Source organism: Malania oleifera, chromosome 8 (assembly GCF_029873635.1).
Source record: "Malania oleifera isolate guangnan ecotype guangnan chromosome 8, ASM2987363v1, whole genome shotgun sequence".
Taxonomy (NCBI): Eukaryota; Viridiplantae; Streptophyta; class Magnoliopsida; order Santalales; family Ximeniaceae; genus Malania; species Malania oleifera.
In genome coordinates, this window is record NC_080424.1 from 90,580,251 (window position 1) to 90,603,464 (window position 23,214).

Sequence of the window (23,214 nt, forward strand, 5' to 3'; positions counted from 1 at the left end):
TTTCAAGCAATCTGTGCTAACATCATAATATTTCATGAACACCACAGTACAAAAGAACCAAGAACAGCATAGTATCCACTATAATACCCCACTCTTACCATTTTTCTTTTTCCTTTCTTTTTGAGATTTTTCATTTACAAATGAGACTGCCCTTTTACTAATGGCATAAACCTGTGAGGTGGTATTAGCTCATCATCAAACAGGGAGACAAATGACAGCACAAACAGCCTACCATTTTACATCCAGTGTAAGAGCCTCTGGAGGGACAAGAACTGACGGGAACTTTGTGAAGGAAATATTTGACATTAAATTGCTCCATGCTGCTGAATCAGCTGCGATGAAAGGTTGTACCTTCTTAATGGTTAAAGGCTTCAGCCTCTGAGCTTCAATTCTTGCGACTACCTCAAACCAAACCCGCTCAATGCTAGGTCTTGTTCTCCATTCAGATAATGTACCATGGAGAGTGTCATTCCGCCCAACATCCCTTTCAAGCTCCAACTGAAAGCGAACAATTGTTGATGCTTTAATTTGTGCCTTCACATGACTCAGCAACCCATTCTGATGGATTCTGTCACCTAAGAAGCTCCTCAAGAGTTTTTCTAGTACTGCTATCCTCAAACTTAAGAAATCAAAGGGATAAGTCCGGTTCTTGTAGGTACGTTTAGTGTTGTAACACTTCTCTGCCAGCAATTCAATTGTTACCCTCGACAGAAAATTACTTTCAATGTAGGCATCAGGGTTTCGGCTCTTGTAGGCAATTAATGAAGCAGATCCTAAAATCTTTACGGGAAGTAATGGGAAGCACAATGATTTCCAGAAGGGCCATAATTCTCTCCTTCCATTGTTAATACCAACACTCCTATTCACAGGAAAACCAAAATCAGATGTGCGAAACAGGGAGACTTCTCGAGCTCTTCTTACTTCTATTGTGATGCCTTCACCAACAAGAACTCGTTTCAGACCAGTAAAAGTAGAGTTCCGCTGAAAAGCATATTTAGAAGATTTGGACGATCAGGAGTTTTAGCAAAATTCATCTCTAAAGAAAACAACGATAAGAGTAAAATTAGAATATCATGCAACCATCATTCTAAATCAGTCTGTCAAAGGCTACAAGATTTGCAATGCATGTAGCTGAGATAAATACTTGCATAGTTGTGTGCAGGGTGATTAGAAAAGGGAAGCTCCAGTTGGCCTAACAAGGCTTAATCTCGTTTTGATGATAACAAATCAAGGCTACTTAACATGTTTGTTTAAGTTTCAGGGCTCAAGTGTTTTTATGAAATCAAGTGAGTTTGCTTGAAGAGTTTGAATGAAGTTTACGCTTAAAGCTATGAGCCATGAAGGATAGAAAGCATATTGAAGAATTGGTTACAACTTGGACAAAGTGTGAGAGCTATAAGACATGAAAACTTAAGCTAGTTTTTATCTTGTCAAAGTCTCATGTAAGTACTTCAAATTTCAATATATTGATTGAAGCTCTTAGGAAATATTATGAACTTAGAGACCTATTTTTAAACATGGAAAATATTTTCATAAAATCTCAAATAAGGTTTTCAAACTACAAGTTAAGTTTTGGTACCAAACTTTAAAAAACAAAGAGTGGCTAGGTGGTCAGGCGACTAATGTGCTACTGACTTTGTTAATGAACAAACCGAACAGGAGCAGATGACTAACCTACCATGACCAATCAACTGACCCAGTACTGACTTTCTAAATGCGCTATTTTTAAAAGAGCTCAGGCGACTGACCCTTGTGCGTAGTCAACTAATATCTATATTTTAAACTTTTAATAGCGCTGATATTGTTTCCAAATTTGATTTCTTCGTTTCCAAACTCAGAGAAAACTTGGGGAAAACGGTAAGAAACATTTTTACACTATATATACATTATATTTTCTCAAATTAAGTTAACTCACAACACATACAAATCATATTTTTGAGTTATACTGCTGAAAGTTTTTCTGAATGTGCTGCCGTGTTCTTGCTGAATTTTCTCACAAAATTCTGATTCAATCTCTCAAAATCCTCACTCTATAATCAAAATACTGGTGATATAATCTTGAACTTCAACTTCTTTATTGATTTTATTGAAGTATATTGTGAAACTAACTTGTACAAATCTGCTCTAACTGAGAGTATTCTATTTGTACGAACAAATTTATTTCTTGTTTTTGTTATTGACGATTCAGGGATTTTAAATCGTTGCCTAGCGAGAGGATTGTTCTCGTTAGAGAGGCGGCTCCACCTTGAACGGAGATGAGACTTACTTCACCTGGTAACGAAGTGGAAAGGAAAATCCTTAAAGCGGGCTACTCAAGGTAAGGACGTAGGCTGTTGGCCGAACCTCGTAAAAAATCCGGTGTACAGCTCTTTCTTCCCTTAACTCTTTACATTCTTGCAAGATTATAACCTGTGTATGTTTATATAATCATTGAGAACTTGCTGGTTATTGGGAACTTGCTGAATATTTGATTTTGGTTGTGCTTGAACTAAGTTGTATCTTGGAGATTGGTTGTATGTTTATGTTGTTGGATTGAAAATTCAGACAAGCATAAATTACTGAATTGTTAAGTGAAACAGCTGAGGTAAAGGGTTTGTGATTGACCATTAATTGAAGCATACATACTAAGATAATCATAGTTGTAATACTGAATTTGCATCTTGAAAATATTATTGAAGTATTGCTGAAAATCTTATTTTGAAAATTGCTCAACTAAGTTAATTGAAGTATTGAGTTTGGATTATAATTTCAGAATTCATATTCATATTCATATCTAGGATTCTCAATTGGTATAGTACGGTAGCTGCTTAGACATTGAAATTGTATGATTGTGCAAGTTTAAATTAAAAAAGTTTTAAGGTAATCTAAATTTCCGCTAATAAAATTTTTAATTACCCAATTCACCGTCCTCTTGGTAATACACCTTTAATCTCAGCTCCCACAAAATTTAAGTTGTTGCATAAATCTACCCGCAGGGCCAAACATACAAAAAACCTTTGCCTTTCAATAAAAGTCTGAAGATTCTACTCTTGAGACATTATAATTATACCTCAATTCTACACAGAGCATTGAATAATTATCAAAATGCACGTGTTGTCATAACTTCATCATGAATAGGCACTACTTAAAGGAACATGTTTCTAATCAAAATGCACATGTTAGTCTAGATTTCAAAATTCCTGAAATGCCCTTTTAATTGTCATCTTCTTTGCTAAATAAAAGGGCAAAACAAAATATATATATATATATATATATATTACTATCAATTTTTAAAACTAGAAAATATGAATTTTTGGAGTCATGGAGAATGCATGTAGCATGTGCCCCACCCCACAGCTAGTTTAAATGATGAATAACTGACTAGCCACTATGATGGATTTGAGTGGCACAAATAAGACGAGACAAATGTGTTGGAAATATTATAGAAGGAAAAATATTTACTAATAAAATTAATATTAAATAAAAATATAAATACTTATCAAAAGCTGAGACGTGGAAGGACCACTGTCCATAAAGCCCATTTTGTGTCTACAAAGAACATTTCTCAGTGCATATAGTCAATGCACGCACGACCTCCAGTATTACTCAACTAGCTCGGTTATGTGTGCAGTCGCGGACACAAGAACTATAGGAGATGCAGCATCTTACCCAACAAAATATAAATCTCAAGAAAGTGTAGACAATAAAGTTATCTCGAAGAAGAAAAATCATACTTTGAAATTAAGCTGAATCACAATTTATATAGACAAAATTAAATATAACTTCCAACAACATAAATACAAAACGTTAAAGCAGTAATTAATATTCTTAAAACATTAAAACTAATATATTAAATTTAACGTATACTCAATTAAAATAGAAACCAACGACTTTTTAATAAACTAATATATTTTTTTTAGTTTGAAACATCCAACATATATATCAACAAAATGTTCTCTAAATCTTCCTTTCTATTGTAATTACTAGCAATGTTTTGAAAGGCTCAATTGATGCTCGCCTCTAGAAGAAGCATGCCTAAAACGCCTTCAGGCTCAATCTAAAATTCCAAATTCCAAAAAAGACATCATATCACATTTGTACAAAATTTTTGCTTTCTGCACCTTTTTGTTGAGGCTCACACATTTTGAGTGCACAAATCTCAAGTTAGACTTGGCCACAAAATTTTACCCACATGTTTATATGAAAGAAATGTCCTCAAATGAGATTATCTCTAAAACTCTTGAACCTCAACTATTTCAAAATAATTGAGAATTGCATCTTAAATCTTGAAAATAATTTGAACTTTGTAATGTTACAACTATCTCTTAGCATGACTAACTTAGTGAATTCAAGTTAGTATTTGAATGGCCAAAAAGGAGTTTACAAATTATATTTGATTTATTTTTTCACATTTTATTTTTAGTTTTCTTAATTTTTTTAAAAACATATATGTAATTTATTTACATATTTTCATCTAAAAAATAAAATTCTCAAAAGGCTTATATCTCAATGCCTAAGGCTCACACCTCGTTTCATAAGGACTAAAATATGTTACCTTACGCCTTGGCTGTTCAAAACATTAATAACTAGAAATACAACACACAAAAGTGTTGTCAGTATAACATGCAAAAAAATCTCAAACAGAATGGTGAGTAGTTAAGAAGTTAAATATATATTTTACTATTTTGCCCTTCATTTTATTTCTAAAACTAATTTAATTTAGAATGGGAGCATTGGCTGAAATTTTATACGAAAGACATAATGGGAGAGATAGAAGGGAGAGAAAGACCAACAACTCTTCCCTTTTTATAATAGTATGGGCAGATTTCTTGAGTTGAATTATAATTGCAGGTGGTTCAAACAAGAGCATTTGCGTGTGAAAGGTGCTCAACTTCCAACAATCATTCAAAGAAAAATCATTCCAACAAGACCTCCTCTGGAATTTATTCCCAGGGAAAACATCTCTTGCCAGCTCTGATATGACTAATAACCCCTCTCAAGTTGCCAAAAGTAAGTGGTGTCCGCTTTGAATATTCAATAGCAAGCAAAATGTCCAAACGAACTATGCAGCAAATCAATCTCACGGCAACATCAATAAGTAAGTATGACCCAACTGAGAGTTGCTATGTACCTTCTTAAACTCTTTATCGATTATCTCCAGGTACACCTCAAATCATCAAGTTAGAATTAATTTCATGCAATTACTCAAATAAATCTCCAATTAAAAAATCCTCAAGTAAAATTTCCAGGCAGTAAGAAACTATATTGAACCAACCCAAAGAATTATAGAAAATGCCAAAACATATTTTGGATACATATAGTTCTAAAAATACCCTTGCTTGAAACTAACAAATATTATTGCACATCGACCAGAAATGCAACAAACAAAATGTAAAACCAATTTAAATATTGACAAGTTGAAGTTGTATACAATTCCTAACAGCAAGGAACAACATAGAACATATTTCGGGAGATAAAATTAAGTCACTAAAGCAAGCATGCACTTACACATATGGCAATCATATTTCGTTTCTTAAGTTACTAGCTAATTGACAAGACTAAAGATAAACATGTGTTTCCACACACGAGTCAGAGCATTCCAAAGACAGTAATATCACCAATATGAAGTTGGTGATAATGGTAAGGGCGAAGTTGGGCCTTGGTAATTACAAAGTCCCAGGTTTGATTCCCCACTTATAATTTGTTTGATAAATTACTAGGGATGCATCAATAGGCGGGGATTAATTTTTTTCATCCTGATTTGGTGTCACCTGGGTAGGTCCGAAGGGCTTGCCTAGTGTCATGGTCCGACTATTTTCACACCGTCGTGAAAAGGGTCATGCAGCGCTAGCTAAAACACCCTTGTTTAACTAGTCAGCCTATCGTTTACCAACATTCATCAATGAAACACTTTCATTAGCATTCAATCAAATGGCAGCGGAAATAGTAAGCATTCATGAAAGCAGTAGCAAGCAAGCAGTAAACATTAAATCTACGCAATTCATTAACAACACCTCCGTTGACATCGTGTGTTTAGCAAGGGAGGCATGTAGACTAAACACGTTGACAATAGCTAATGAGTTTTACAATGACTGATGAACACTCACCCTCCCCTAAAGAGCTTTATAGGACATTCCCACTCTAGCACTAGGAAACATCAAAGTGACCGAAGAGTCATACAGCCTTATTTGGCATACAAAGACACTACTAGCAGAAAATAACCCTACACTAGTATTTACATGATGGAACCCATCTCAAGCACACGAGACAAGCGGTCACCAGCAAGCATAATGCCCTGAACAAGCTTAACTCGTAACATTCTCCCCCACTTATGCGGTCGATGTCCTCATAGGCTTTGGCGCTAGGTACACTTCAACTTTGTCCACAAATGGTTCCATATCTTCCGCAGAAATCCAGCTGATTTCTTTGTCATCAAAGCATTTCCACTTCACTAGGAACCTTTGTCGCTTCTTCCTTGAGGATATGAACTTTTTGTCTACAAGGATCTCTTCAACTTCATGTCTGTTAGGTTGCACTGTCTTCAACTCTGTTTTGTTGGACTGACTTCTGCTCAGGTCATTGGTGTCGGCGTTGAACGGCTTAAGGCAGCTGACATGAAACTGCGGTTTTCTCCCCTAATCTGCCCACTTCTTCATCTGCTTAGAAGCTTTCTCCAGATAGGCTCGGGCAAACTTTGCATTGTATCTCCATTCTCTAGTAAAGATGTACGCCGTGGGACTCTTTCGTCTGTACGGCTCGCCCACTGTGTGAGGTAACAACAGCTGTTAGCCTGTAACAAGCTCAAAAGGGCTCTTGTTGGTTGTTGAACTCCTTTGGGCATTGCCACAGAACGAAGCCACATCAAGTAGTTGCACGTCATTCTTCTGGTTGTCGTTGACAAAATGGCACAAGTACTCTTCCAGTAGCTCTCTGAATCTCTTCATCTGTCCGTCTGTCTATCGATGATAACTCGAAGAGATGTCAAGATGTGACCTGAATATCCTGAAAAATTCTGTCAAGAAGTTGTCAGTGAACATTAGGTCTCGGTCACAAACAATAACTTGGAGAAAACCCCAATATCTCACAATAGTCACAAGGAACAATTGTGTCGTCTCCTCTGCCGAACAATACTTTGGTGCGGCTATGAACGTACTAAACTTCCTCCACTCCCCCTTGTCTTGTTTGCAAATGAGACAAGTTTTGGTATAATCGACTACATCATCCCGCGGTTGTGACCAACAATACCTCCCCAGTAGTCCTGTCATTGGAGTCATTCTCCGTGAATACCCTTCAACGAACTTACTGCAATATTTGGTAAAGGCCAAGAAAGAAACGTAACTCCTTCACTGTAGTAGGGATCTTCCGTTCTTAAATCATCCTTACCTTCTCCATACCCCTCCGAATACGACCTTGTTCAACCACCTGACCAAGGAATTTGTTGCTCCACTGAGTGAAAAAGCACTTCTCTTTCTCATATCCAATCTGTTTCCCCTCAGCTTGTCGAACACCTCCTGTAGATGCTCTTCATGTTTCCTCAGAAATAACACCGATGCTCCCAATGGTGCTTTGGAAGGGTGAACACATCCTACTTCCAATTTATCAAGTTGTTTCCCCAACTCTACTTTCACTGGAGGCGCCATCCGACATGGCCCTTTAGCAAGTGGTTTCACTCCTGATAACAACTCGATCTCATGCTTCACAGTCCGTCGTGAAGGCAAATTGTGAGGCAGCTTATCCAACAACACCTCCTTGTACTCATCCAACACCGCTTGGATGGTCGTAGGCTCCAACTCTTGGCCTACTTCTTTGTCTACCACCACCGACGCTAGACGTGTCTACTCACCCTGACCCAATCTCTCATTGAGTTGTATGGCTGAAAGGGACTCCCCACCGTCTCCTTTCATCGCAACAACCTGCACCATACACGAGTGATCTCCCATCGGACACAGGAAAACAACCGAAGGCACCAGCACTGCCCTCGTTCCCCTTAGGAACTCTATTCCTAGAATGACTGGAAAGTCATCCAATGGCACCGCTGTGAAATTCGCATGACCTTCCCACTATCTAATCTTTACAGTAACTTGCTTGAGTACTCGCAGAGTAGGCTGGGCTACAGAATTAACTGCTTTCATGCGTCATGTATCCTTCTCTGAGGGTAAGTTGAGTCTCCATAGTTCCAATTGTGAAACAAAATTATGAGTAACCCCCGTATCCACCATAGCGCGGGTACTCTTCCCACTAATCCTCAAGCCCACAAACATTAACCATTTTGCTCGTATAACTTTTGATGCTTTTGCCTGCTTTTCCAATGCGCTCACCAGCCGCACTGAACCCACCCTCAGGGCATCATCCTCTTTCTTCTCGCTTTCCACCACTTGTCCCAAAGTGGAAGCTTGTAAGGCATTAAGTAATCCCTTGTGTTGACACTTATTCACTATGTGAGATCCACCACTCAAGTAGCACGAAATTTTACTCTACCCCTTTCCATTGGGTGTGTTGAACCTTTAAGACGATGAAACTTCCTTTGAGATTGATGATTTAGAGTCAGCTCCCTTACTCTTGAGTTTGCCTTTCTTGAAAGACTTTCCACTGTTTCCCTCTCCGCCAAGCCATTTGGACGAAGCGGTATCATCACTAGCGTAGTCAGTCAAGCGTTCTGCAGCAACTTGTGCAGTTGACAAGTCTTGAACTCTTTGCCTATGAAGTTCTGTCTTTGCATACGGTGTCATCCCCTCAAGAAAATAAAACAACTTGTCCTTCTCCGACATATCCCGAATATCCAACATCAAAACAGAAAATTGTTTCACATAATCCCTAATTGACCCCGTATGTCTGAGATCTTTCAGCTTTCTCCTTACATTATACTCAACATTCTCAGGAAAAAATTGGGTCTTGAGCTCTATCTTCAAGTCTCCCCAACTATCGATTACACAGCGTCCAATTCAATCTCTTGGTACTTGGTACGCCACCACAGTTTGGCATCACCAACCAAGTACAAGGTCACCGTATCCCCCTTTGCCTGTTCTGAGACCATCCTCACAGCACAAAAGTACTGTTCCACATCAAACAACAAGTTCTCTAACTCCTTGGCATCTCGGACACCCCCATACGTCCTGAGTTCTGGTACCTTGGTCTTCCCAACTCTCGAAGTGTTGGAGTTCCCCATAACAACAATCATCAAATTCAGCTTTGCATCTAGATCCACCATCCGATTGCAAATTTTCCATTATATGGCGAAAGTCCTCTGACATCTCACCTAGCAAACTTACTTGATGCTTTTGTGATCCCATCACTTCATCAACAAGTTCTCTCATCTGAGCCACCTCCGCGGCCACAGTATTGGTTGTTGCCTCAACTTGTGCTTCCAGCACGCTGATCCTCTCAGCATTGTTTGGTGTTATGGTTACTTACCAAAGCTTTCCAAATCCCACAACGAAGGTAACTAAATTCTCATAGCAATTGAGCCTTGGCTTTGATACCAAGTGTCACGGTTTGACTATTTTCACACCGTTATGAAAGGGTTGTGCGGCGCTAGCTAAAGCGCTCTTGTTTAACTAGACAGCCTATCGTTTACCAACATTCATCCATAAAACACTTTCATTAACATTCAATCAAATGGCAACGGAAACAGTAAGCATTCATAAAAACAGTAGCAAGCAAGTAGTAAACATTGAATCTACGCAATTTATTAACAATACCTCTATTGACATCGTGTGTTTAGCGAGGGAGACAAGTAGGCTAAACACGTTGACAATAGCTAGTGAGTTTTACAATGACCGATGAACACTCACCCTCCCCTAAAGAGCTTTCTAGGTCATTCCCACTCTAGCACTAGGAAACATCAAAGTGACTAAGGAGTAATACTATCTTATTTGGCATTCAAGGACACTACTAGCAGAAAATAACCCTACACTAGTATTTACATGATGGAAACCCATCCTCAAGCACACGAGACAAGCGGTCACAGGCAAGCATAATGCCCTGAACAAGCTTACCTCGTAATACCCAGGTGGTCATCCAAAAAAATTTTAAGTTGCTCTGTTAATGTTAATTTTTCATCCCTCAAATAATTTAAAATCCTTCATCATCAAAATTAGTACATATGTCAAAGTTTTATTAAGGTCTACGCCGCTGGAAAAGCACTCAGGTAAGAATAAAGAAACTAAATTTAGCTTCTTAATGATTAAACGCTCAAAAGAGAGAACAAGAACTTGTGCTCTACTGACACTGAATTACACAACTAAATGCCTCGGGGGTTGAGGCAACTCTCTCGGCAAAGAAGCAGAGCAAAATTTTTAAAAGGTAAAGAAATTAAAGAGGCTTAATTAAAGAAATTTGTAAAAGGTAATGAAATTAAAGAGGATTTATGAAGCATAACCGTACCGGTAACAGTAGCGATAGCTCATCGTCTGCGCTGTCGACGCTTAATTCAAAAGGACCATCAATCCGGAACGTATCGAGTAATGCCATGGAGCCAGCTTCACTGACTAACGATCCAAAATCGCCTCCTTTTTTACCAAATTTCTTCCACCTACTCTCCTTATCCCAGAATCTCAAAAGCAGGTCACTCTTTCCAATGCGCACCCGAAACTCGTACCGCTGCGAATTGCCGAACCTAGCCTTTCTAGCATCCAATTTCGAAACCCTAACCTCCTCAAGATTCCAACTCTGCTTCAACGAGATCGATTTCAACACGTCCTGAAATCGAACGCAGTTTCGATTAATTTCATATTTAAAATGAGAAGAATCGCGATTAAGAGTTGCAAAGACAGATTAGAAATGATTAACGGAAACGAGCATACCTTGACCAAATGAGAGGAATTGTCGGTCTTCGAATGGGGAGAGATCGGAGCGTTCGACGGAGGATCAGTGGGGAGTGATAGGATCGAAGTTAGGGTTTGGAGATAAAGGAGGATGAGGGAGAAGGAGAGACGAATGATCATGTTGTGGTCGTCAAGGCACGGCGTCGAGGTCGACGACTACTCTGTTCATGGAATCGACTCAGACGTTTGCAGCCATGGGGAATTAAGACAGGGCCCGAGATCTAACCAGTTCAAATGACCGTAATACCCCTCCAAGACACGGGCAATGTGCAGCACCAAGAAGGCAAATGGAGCGGAGGATGAGTCCAGTTTGATCTTATTAGGGGCTGTTTGGTATATTATTTTTTATTGTTTTAATAATTTAAAAAATGTTACTAATTTTAGTTTTATTGTTGATTTTAATTGTTTATTAGAAAATAAAATTTTAATTTTATGATTTATTTTTTTATTTGTCAAACTATTCATATATTTTAGGACAAAAGGCATTCACTTTTTTTGAAATTTTATAAAAAGATAAAAATCTTCTTTAAGATTTTAAAAATATCACAAACATCGCCTTGAAAAGCTTGTCATTTTGCAAAACATAAAGTGAAATTTGTATCTTTTTGCAAACTTCAAAGGAGGTTTCTAAAATTCTTGAAATCTTAAGAGAATTCCCTAAAATTTTTGTAATTTCGAGAGAAAATGTCTTTCACTCTATATTTTAATATTTAAAGTTCATTTTTTTATTAAATCATTCAATTTTCAATTGAAATTAAAACAAAATGTCATTTAAAAATTATTTTTACTATTTTTTAACTACCGTGTTCAATAAAATATGTTTGTGTCTTTTTTGCAAAGTTAAGAAAAGGTTCTTGAAATTCTTGAAATTTTAGGAGATTCCTAAATTTTTTAAATCTCAGAGATGTTATTGTTTCTTTACCAAACTTTAAGGAAGATAAGTGTCTTTTATCGTATATTTTAATACTTAAAGTTTATTTTTTATTAAATCATTCATATACAAAATTTTCAATTGAAACTAAAACAAATATCATTTAAAATTTATTTTTACTATTTTTTAATTATCATGTTCAATAAAATTATTTCTACAACACTAAAAATAAGTTTTAAAATACAACTATTAGGTATGGCAAAAGACACCGACATCCCCTGATGTTTGACAAAAAGACTATAACGTTTCTAAGGCTTCAAAAATTTCATGGGTCTTCCTTAAAATTTCAAAAATTACAAAAACCTTTACAAAGATTTGTCAAAAAGGATACAAACTTCCTCAACTCCACTTATATTTTGTAAAAAGACAAGTCTTTTAAGAGTAGGTTTGTGTATTTTTTTACAAATATTAGGAAGTTTGTGACTGTTAACTTTGGTGCAATCCCAAGAGGGGGGTGAATTGGGTATTTTAAAATTTACCACCTAGGTCAATTGGTTTAACAACAGTATTACACAACTCAGGGTCAGTCTATGCGATTGACAAATAAACATAAACATTCAATAAAAATAAAGTGCAGAAAAGTAAACAATACACGAAATATGTTATTGAGGTGAGGCCAAATTGCCTACGTCCCCGCCTTGGCTAACAAGCACAAGGATTACCACTATAGGCTCACTTAACGGATGGAGTGACACCTAATATAATCAGGTCAATTCAAGAAGCTGACCTCAACCGACACGCCTTAACAGGATAGCGCACCTAACTTTCCTAACCGGGTCAAAGCCAATCCGGGACTATTTCACAAGGTTAGTCTCCCTCTTCAGGCTGGTGCCCGAAATACAACCAATGTGTATAAAATGTTTGTACATGAAAATACACTTTTAGACAAGCAGATGTGTGCACCAATATAGCTCAGTTAATAATGCAAGCACGAATGATATATAAATATGCTCAGTGCTCTAATGTGTGCTAAACACTCAATCATGTATAGATTTCTAGTTCAGATCTAGAGTGTATATTCAAGTAATATTTGAAACGCACTATGTGAAAAACACAAATCAAATTAGGGTTTCAAAATATGCTGAGCAAGTTCAAACAAACAAACTCAATCAATGTATTCTAATATTCAAGGCGCAATGAAGTTGTTTGAAGTACTAACTTTTGAAAATGATTTTTGTACACAAAAACTAGGTTTAGTTAACTTGTAACAACAATGCAATAACCTCAACCCTCAAAGTCTTTCCACACTAGATTTATCAAATGAAATCAGTGGAAGGACTTTAATGCTAAACTCTCAAACAAAAGCAATCAAACAATAATGCAAGTGAGAGTTTTAGTTATAGAAATTAAGCACAATAGCTTTTAGAAAGTACTCACAATGCTTGGAGAAATCAAGAATGAGGAGTGTGTGTGTTTGGAAGTATTATTTGGCTACTATAGGGTTTTGAAAGTTAAGAAATTTTTGCCCTAATCAAGTTTGTTAATCCTTACTAATTAAGACAAATGAATGAGTATATATAGACAAGGAGGAATTTTTTACCGTTGGGATATATTGGGTATAATTAAATTTGTTTAAAAGACCATTAAAAATATTAACCCTTTTTACCTCATTTAAAAATTTGATAAAAAATATGTTAACCCGCGAGGTTCGGGTGCCCGGCCAGACACAGTCAAAAATTCATCTTTTAGAGGTTCGGGTGCCTGAAGGGTGAGTCGGTCAGTTGAACCAAAGTCAGTTGCAATTGTTTGATAGTTCAGGTGCCTGACTCACAATTCGGTCGCCTGAGCCACTTTTTGAACGTAAACTTTAGGTCGCCCGAGTAGTTGAAAAGTACACTAACAGGCATTCGGGTGCCTAAGGAAGATACGTTCAAAATAGGTTTGGGTGCCCTAAGACCAAGTCAATATGTTGACCGGTTCGGTCGCCCGAGCCGCTTTACACAGCATAGGTTCAATCGCTCGAACCCTCTCATCTTTTCCCATTAAGTGTATTTTAGCCTTATTTTGATTCCCTTAGTTATGATAAGTGATGTAGGGGACTTGTGTTGTTAGTGTAGGTACTTAAGGTCCAAGACACGGGCGATGTGCAGCACCAAGGCGGCAAATGGAGCGGAGGATGAGTCTAGTTTGATCTTATAGGGACTGTTTGGTATATTTATTTTTTATTGTTTTAATAATTTAAAAAATGTTACTAACTTTAGTTTTATTGTTGATTTTAATTGTTTATTAGAAAATAAACTTTTAATTTTATGATTTATTTCTTTGTTTTGTCAAGTTGTTCATATATTTTAGGACAAAAGGAACTTACCTTCCTTGAAATTTAGTAAAAAGATAAAAATAGATTTTAAAAATATCACAAACAGTGCCTTAAAAATTTGTCATTTTACAAAACATAAAGTGAGATTTGTGTCTTTTTTGCAAATATCAAAGGGAGGTTCTTAAAATTCTAGAAACCTTAGGAGAATTTCCTGAAATTTTTGAAATTTCGAGAGAAGTCGTTGTCTTTTTATTAAACTTTAAGGGAGGTTAATATCTTTCACCTTATATTTAAAGTTCATTTTTTATTAAATCATTCACACACCCAATTTTCAATTAAAATTAAAACAAAATGTCATTTAAAAGTTATTTTTACTATTTTTTAACTACCGTGTTCAATAAAATATGTTTGTGTCTTTTTTGCAAAGTTAAGAAAATGTTCTTGAAATTCTTGAAATTTTAGGAGATTCCTAAAATTTTTTAAATCTCAGGAGATGTTATTGTTTCTTTACCAAACTTTAAGGAGGATAAGTGTCTTTTGTCGTATATTTTAATACTTAAAGTTTATTTTTTATTAAATCATTCATATACAGAATTTTCAATTGAAACTAAAACAAATATGTTTTAAAAATTATTTTTACTATTTTTTAATTATCATGTTCAATAAAATTATTTCTACAACACTAAAAATAAGTTTTAAAATACAACTATTAAGTATGGCAAAAGACACCGACATCCCTGATGTTTGATAAAAAGACTATAACGTTTCTAAGGCTTCAAAAATTTCATAGGTCTCCCTTAAAATTTCAAAAATCACAGAGACCTTCACTGAGATTTGTCAAAAACGATACAAACTTCTTCAACTCCACTTATATTTTGTAAAAAGACAAGTCTTTTAAGAGTAGGTTTGTGTACCTTTTTTACAAATATTAGGAAGTTGGTGACATTTTTGAAACCTCAAAGGAATTCAATGGAATTTTTGAAATCTCATGGAAGGTTCTATGTAAAGACCCGAACCCGAGTGGGTTCCTACATATAAATTTTTTAGTGGACACAATAAATTTCAATAATCTTTATTACCAGAGCACTAATTAGTTTTATTACAAATATACGTTTCAAATATTATTCTAAATTGTATTATGTTTAATTTTTATTTTACTTTACTCATTCTATTCCCGCTCATGTACTTACTACACTAGATTTCTGATACACCCTTTAAAATTATCTGAAATTTAAAATATGATTGAGGTGAGACGACGTTCAATACGTAAATAAGATTATTATTAGTGTGTGGCCAAAATGAGTTTTTATAATATTATAATTTCGTGAAATAATATTTAATATTATAACTTCAAAACTATTTTTAAAATAAATGTAAATTTTAAAATTTCTATACAAAACTTTTACCATCAACTACAGTAGTAAAATTTTATAACCATATATTGTAACTGTTAAATTAAATTTTTAACTTTAAAACTGTAACTATAATATTTAATTATATACATATATACTTTTCCTTATATATTTTATTTAGATTATCATTTAAACACAAAAATGACCCTGTACACATAATTAAATATGTATATACATATACTATAAAAATCACTCTTTAAGTCTGTTAGCCGTAAGTTATGTTTCTGTTAACCATAAGTCATGTTTACTCCTATGACCGGGTTGTGCAATTCGAAGATTAGGCTTAACTGACTGGCTGGCCAAACTAAATCAACGTAAATAATCATTAAGTGAGATTTTTCCTATTAAGTCCTGATCTAGGATCACGTATGCATTCAGGAGAAATTCACTACCATATATAATCACTCTATAAACAATGTGGGTGCATTATAATCTGTTTAAACTTTAAGTTACGATATCGAGCATTCGTAATTTCTGTATTATTTGAGCCATAAGAAGTTTTGAAAATATATTATTATATAACTTATACAATTAAAATAATATCATAAAAATCTCATTTTTACTCATATTTTCGTGAAATACGAAACGTAAAAATAAACTCATGTCATCTTTACTCTTATTTTTGTAAAATATGTAACATAAAAATAAACTCATGTCACACGATTTTCGTGTTAAAAATATTTTCTTAAATAGAAATTAATGCTGTAAAATGCTCAATGGGTTTATAACATTTATTAACTCAAAAATAAATACAAGTATATTAAAGATAAAATTGGTATAATTAAATAGGCGTAAAAATAAACTCAAGAAAATTTTATGAAAATAACTAATATAATCAAAATTTACTTAACCTTGTGAGATTATCACAACGAATATTTCTGAAAAATGAGAGCGGAAAGAGTGGGTGAGTAAGAATTTTAATTATAACAAAAGTTTTCCCTCCACTACTAATTCTTTTACTTACTAATATTTCTCTTTCTTTAGAAAATGTTTATGAAAAATGAAGGTTGAGAGTTTCCTATTTATAAGAAAATTTTGGAAAAGAAAATAAAATTTGTAAAAATGTAGGGAGAGGAGTGAAATTATAATTCTTTTTTTAAATAAATGATTGGGCATGAAATGGGCTTGGGATGGGGTGCATGTAGGGAAAAATAAGAGTGCTTATGACATTCTCATTTAATTAATTTAGTTAATTAATTAATTAATTTTTTTAAATAATCATTATTTATTATTATTATTATTAAGTTATATTTTAATATTTTTTATGAAAAAAAATAATTATATTTGAATTTTGAAAACTCATGTGGGTCCCACAGGATCTTGTAGGTCCTACATAACTTTAAGGCTCAAATGAGTCATACGTAACTCCAATAGTCCTCACACGATCTTATGGACTCTACATAGTTTCGGGACTCATGTGGACTGGACTCCACACGACTTTGGAACTCATGTGGGCACCGCATAAGATACCTATATTATTATTATTATTATTATATTAGTAAAAATATTATTTTATGTATATATACTTATTTACGTATATAAAGTGTCTACTATGTTTATCTTATGAAATTTCATTTTGACCAGACCGACCTCCAGGGAGTGACTGGACCACAATGATCTCTAAGCATTCGCTAAGATAAGGTTTTTCTTAAGCATCAAACATGGAATCAAGGATCTTACAAAAAAGCACTTTTGTATTGATATTAACTTAATGACCATTTTTATTATTTTATTATTATTTTAATTGTACATATATTTTTGGAATCATTACATCCTATCTTTTTGCCGAATTTCAAGAAAGGTAAATGTTGTTTGCCCAAAATAATTATGATAATTTTTATTATAATATTTTATATTTGTATCACTTTTATATTTTGTATTCAAAACATATTGAATTGTTATTTAATTCAAGGATGAAAAATAAACATCAATTAAGTTTTTCATTTGTTTTAATTAAAAAAAAAAACTCATAACAAAACAACTTGCTTGTTCTTTTCATTTTTTTAGTTTTCATTAATAATTTTTATTTTGTTTTCAAAATTCTTAATAATGATACCGGGCACGATGGATTTGCTATAGGAAAAGTTGCAAGAATTTTATATTATTCCTCGTTTAATATATGAATATTATATTTTTAAAAAATTTTCATTTTAATTATTTGTCAATGTATGTTCTTTTTATATATTTTTTGAAAGACTAAGGGTCTTATTGGTATCGTTTTATTTTCTGTTTTTTGTTTCTATTTCTCTATAGTGAAGATACATATTATAAAAATGTGTTTGTTTATATTATCAGTTTTTATTTTTGTTGTTAGGTTATAGTTGTTTGTTAAAAAAATTGAAAACTAAATTTTATAATTTTCATTTGTTTTAACAATCTGTTGTCAGAAATTTTAATATCTAGAAATAGTTTTTTTGAATTAAATTATCCATTTATACACTTCTAAATTAAAATTAAAATTAAATGATCATATGAATTTAAATTTAATTAAAATAAAATATACCTAAATTTCAAAAAATAATAATAAAGTCAATTACAAAATACTTTTACTATTATTCAATTGTTATGTCCATTAAAATTTTAATTCTAAAGTAAATTTTAAAAGTAGAAAAATTAAGTAAAATAATTATAACAAATTTGATTTTTATTATATTAATTTTTTAACGTGTATAATTTGTAATTTTATTATTTTAATCATATTTTTATAATGTTATTTGATTTAAAGATGAAAAGATGTATTTTTCAATTAAAATTTAAATTTATATTAGTTTTATAAATATTAACCAAATAGGTTGCTGGTTTTTAATTTTTAATTTCTGTTTCTAATTTTTTATTTTTATTTCTCTAATTTTTTACGATGATATTAAACGCCCCCTAAAAATTCAAATTTCATATAACACAAAATATTGTGGCTTAGCAAGTGTCACCTAAGCTAACCTTTACATTTGAATATTTTAGTTCTCAAATATGTTATACTTTTTTTACATCGAGAAGAACTAGTGTATAATTATTATTTTATGTTTAGATCTTCAATATCAGAATTTCGAGAAATCAAACGTTCAAGATCCAAATAGAAGCCAATATTTATTATTTTTATTTTCTGATGACTATTCTAGTGGTTTGCTTTTTTATCTCATTTAAACATCTTATTTTCATCATCATGGGCTATTGATAGTTTTTTATTTTATTTTATTCAGTGAATCTATTATGTTCTCCTCTTATAGTTCGATCATAAAACATATAACAACAATAATAACAAAACTAAACCTCAAGTACCAGTGGATCGACTATATAAATCCGATCATGACAGTTGTTGATCATAAGACAAAAAATTGTGAAAGACATTGTGCCACTACACAAGAGACATTGCAGAAACTTTTGCATTGTTGTTTGTTTATTATAATGACAATGCTTTCATTCTATAAGCTACCAAATGTACAACTTTGTCAAAGGCTTCAATTCTTCTCATTGGGAAATTTAGCCATAAATTGTCTCAAGAGTGATGAAATAAGCAAGCATTCAAACATACATTTTGATGGCTGAGAATGGAATATAATGAAATTGGTCAACTGTCAATGTGTCATTACAAGAAACAGGAAGAAACAATGGGAGAGTAGAACCCATCACCAAACATGGTCGGTTGGGTCATTGAGGAAGATATCACACGCAGATGGACAACATGACCCATCAAAGAGAAGGTAAAAAAAAAAAAAAAAATATTCACAGTTGGCCAATCATAATAAGCCCGAGAAAGGGAAAAATGGTATCCAAGAAAAAAGGAAAATAAAAAAGTAAAAACGGTCGGATGATGAAGTATAGGAGCTCATCCAAGCTCCTCCCCTGGCACGCAGAGGGCAAATGGTCAAGAAACCACCAACGCGGCCTTCCCTTCATGTGGTTCGTATATGGTATCAGAAATTTTGGAGGGCGGCCAATACCGGAGCACTGATCTACCGACTATACTGTTAACAGGCAGCGGACCCCTGAAAATAGCACAATCCAAAATGTCGTTTATTTCTATATCTCGATCTCATGCAAATGCAATCTCAATCACTCAATTAAACAGATAAACTCGGTTTCAGAATTTTACCAATTATGAGAGTCAAAGCTGTTATTGCGATTGTCCCCCATCACAAATACATAGCCTTCAGGTACAAGCTGCAATCATAACCAAAGCAAAGCAAAGCATGAGATTATTGAAGCATTACCATGGTTCAAATGTGTTTCTCTTGAACAGATTGAAAATGTAAGACATGATTTTTTTTTTCTCTATTTCTTAACAACATCACGGACTAAATGAATAAGAAGCACAAGGACATATTACCACTGGATCCATTTCATAAGCAAGTGGTTCTAAGATGAAATCCTCATCTTGAACAATACCATTCACAATTAATTTGCCATTGCGGACCTGTCATACAGAACCCACACATCATGAGAGAGAAGTCAAAGAACAAAGCAATATAATATTTTGTCATTAGGTTAAGACACACACACACACACACACAAGGAGATTGATCAGCTTACCTCAACATAGTCTCCACCCTTTGCAACAACTCTTTTCACGAATTCATCCCCTGAACTAAAACCGACTTCCTACATTACACATTTAAGAAAAAAAAACACGTTAAGCAAAATTTATCGGCGTCCCAAAAACAATAAACTTGCTCTTGCATTTGTGTGAGGAAAGACCTTTTAAATCATACCTGCAGGATTGGTGGTGCCTTGAATATGACAATATCAGAAATGTTTGGCCTTCTGAAAATGTAAGAAACCTGCAACACAACATAGATAAAATAAAGAAGCATAAGCTTAATACTTTCCCCAAATTATTTCAACTCTTCAACCACTACATATATCTTATCCCAATGCCCTAGATCAAGACAAAGTCCAATGTCTTCTATGAATGCTTTCTTCACATTTACAAACAGGCGCGCAAGTATAGACAAGAAGGGAGAAAACACACGAGAGAATTCACAAATATAATAATTAACCAATGATCATCTTCTTAGCAATTCCATAACTACTCATCTTGTTTCCTTTCAGAGGATAGTAACTATTAGGCCTGAAACTGCAGTAGCTTATTATTAATGGAAGAAGTTATTTTACCAATGATTTTTCAAACAAAACCAAATCATCTCTGCACTTAAATAACATGCCAGTGAGGCGGTTTGATCTGCATTTATATTTGAATCGGTACAAAGCATAATTGTTATTGATACAAACAAAATTACCTGGATTAAATCTAGGTTCGTAGAAGTTCAATCTATGATTCTCGTCATAATCAGAATAGCATTCAATCCTCAAGAAGTGAAATCAGACGCTTTCATATTTATGTAATAGAATGTGTGTGAAAGTGTGAGTGTGTTTTTCTTCTTTCTTCTTTTTTCTTTTTTTGGGTCAACGTAATTAGCAGATGCCGTTCAGTTTCGCAAATTTTCATTTGTTAAAAACTGAACTTCGCTTACCTTCTCTGCTAGTATGCGGTCACCCACATCCAGGGTCGGGTACATAGAAGAAGATGGAATCGATCGAGGCTCCGCCAAGAAAGAACGAAACAATACACTCACGGTCAAAGCAGTAAAAACAGCCTTCGCGTCCTCCGAACAAAAATTCAGCAATCGCGCAAGCCAATTGCTCCTCTCCAGTCCCTTTCGACCAAACTTCTCAGAAATCTCAGAAAACTGCTCAGAAATCTCCACATATTTCTCATCATCTTCATCCTCATAACACACTGTTCCCCCTTTATCCACTTCCTCAGCTACCGAAACCTCGCCAGCAGGAAGCGGCTTCGACCCTTGCAAAAACTCCACTATAGGAGAACCCTTAAACGAAGAAATTCCGAAAGCTCCCATAGAACTCGCTCCCGAAACACCCGCCGACGACTTCATCAAGGAAATCAAACCAAACACAAGAGGGCTTTTGCAACCCTCGCCGAGAATTTCCTCGGCGAGCGGACAGTACTTCGGGGCCGACAGCCCGTGCCAAGAATTCCTCATCCTTGGCCGTCGAAGCTCGGATTGAACCCAACATTCCTGAAAAAATCGGCAGTTCCCGAACCTCGAGCCGGCCGATGAGGCAAGACTCTGAGCAACGTAGCCGGAGAAGCTAGCGGTGACTCTGATCGCCATAACTGCAATTTTAAAGAATGAAATCAAGATCTGGTAAATTTTGGGTTCTGGGAACAACTGGGTTGATACAAGAAACCCTAGATTCCAAGGAATGCCATCTCTGCAAAAAGAATCAGTGAATCGGAGACGAAAGGGTTGAATTGAGGGTTACTCTAAGCCAAGTTAGAGGGTAGAGGTCGATTATGAACAAGGAGAGGCAAAAATGTAGGGTTTAACAACTGCTACGAGAAAAACTAGGGTCCCGAGCTGTGTCTCGGAGGAGAGCAATGCTCAGGAGCAGAGGGGATTCGGAAATGATGAACGGCGTAAAAGGAAAGGGCTTTAAAGGAGCTTCAACCCTAGCTTCAAATTTGTGATTCTTTCTTCTCTTAATTACCAAAATACCTATAGCCGCGAGATTTAAAAATTATATTCTCGCCTAGCAATCTCTTCGGGGTATTTAGATTTTGATATTAAAATTACGGTATATTATTCAGATTCATAAAATTCAAATTAAAAGTTTTTGAAAGTTATATTCTCCATTTTTACTTTAAGATATTCCTCTATTCAAAATAACATAGGATTTAAAATTTAATTAAACAATGCACGTTTTATTTGTTCAGCGTGATAATTTAAATTATCAAAATTGTTAATAGTATTGTTAGTGGGATAAGGGACACTAAATTTATTTGAAATTTAATAAATAAAATACATTTTTTCTTAATATTTTAAAAATTTATAATTTTTTACTCCTATTAAATTTTTTTTTTATTATATAAGAATTTCAGCCATCAATAAGCCTTTCGGGCTCCTAATGTGATACCAAACTTACGGATCAACGTCTTTCTCTTAGGTTTCGCTAATCAGGTAAAATTCGGAATGCAAACATGGCTTCCGTACATTCGTTGCACGTTCGGCCAACTCAACTTCCGAAATATTTATATATTTATATATTTATATATACATATATATATATGACAACTTTAATATAACATCTCAAAAATATTAAATAGATACAATCAAGAATGAGATTAATAAAATAATTTCTATATCAAGATATTCATTAACTTGTTTATTTAATGATTCTCTTTAATAATTTTATTAGCAATGAACTATTAAGTTATATTTTTATAAAAAATAATAAAATTACTTGTAAAAATTCCATTATGATTATTGGTCATGTTATCTAAACAATTTAGAAAAGATAAGAGTAATATTATAAGTATAATATAAAATTTTGATAAACATATTTGTAGTATTATACGTACTAAAATTTTTTAACAACGTAATTATTTAATGAATTATTTTTGGAAGGGAAAGTGAAGGGCGAGAAGAATGTGGACCGTTTGCCGGAATCGTGGGTGCACAGTGCAAAAGTGAGGGGAGAGGGGCAGGGCATTGTAATTTTCGCGAAGGACGAGGGTGCTTGTAACTGCCAGTCATCCTCCACTAATTTCGTTGACTTTGAATTCAAACGGCGCTGCATGACACTGTCCGTTGCTGCTGCAAAGTTTCTTTCTCGTCTGCCTGCCAGCGGAGTGTGCGGATAAGAAGGCCGAATGACGAAAATGCCCCGCATTCACACCTGCACGATCCGGCGGCTGGGGACATTCCCGGCAATTTCTACAGATAAAATTTTCGACTTTTTATATTCTTTTTGTTTCTCATTAATTTTATTATTAATAATTTTTTGCAGAAGCCT

General features: G+C 34.3%; 1 protein-coding gene across 1 annotated transcript; it reads right to left on the bottom strand.

The window, feature by feature from the left end:
* LOC131162805 (protein TUNICAMYCIN INDUCED 1-like) lies at positions 1-21,847 on the bottom strand. Its single transcript, XM_058119404.1, has 9 exons — positions 20,871-21,847; positions 20,109-20,177; positions 19,930-19,998; positions 19,727-19,813; positions 19,493-19,560; positions 19,274-19,385; positions 10,782-10,958; positions 10,363-10,677; positions 1-981 (listed from the first exon to the last, which is right to left on the bottom strand). Exons 1-9 carry the CDS (start codon positions 21,531-21,533, stop codon positions 229-231), a joined length of 2,313 nt encoding a protein of 770 aa, XP_057975387.1. The 5' UTR covers positions 21,534-21,847; the 3' UTR covers positions 1-228.
* Between the last annotated feature and the right edge of the window lie 1,367 nt (positions 21,848-23,214).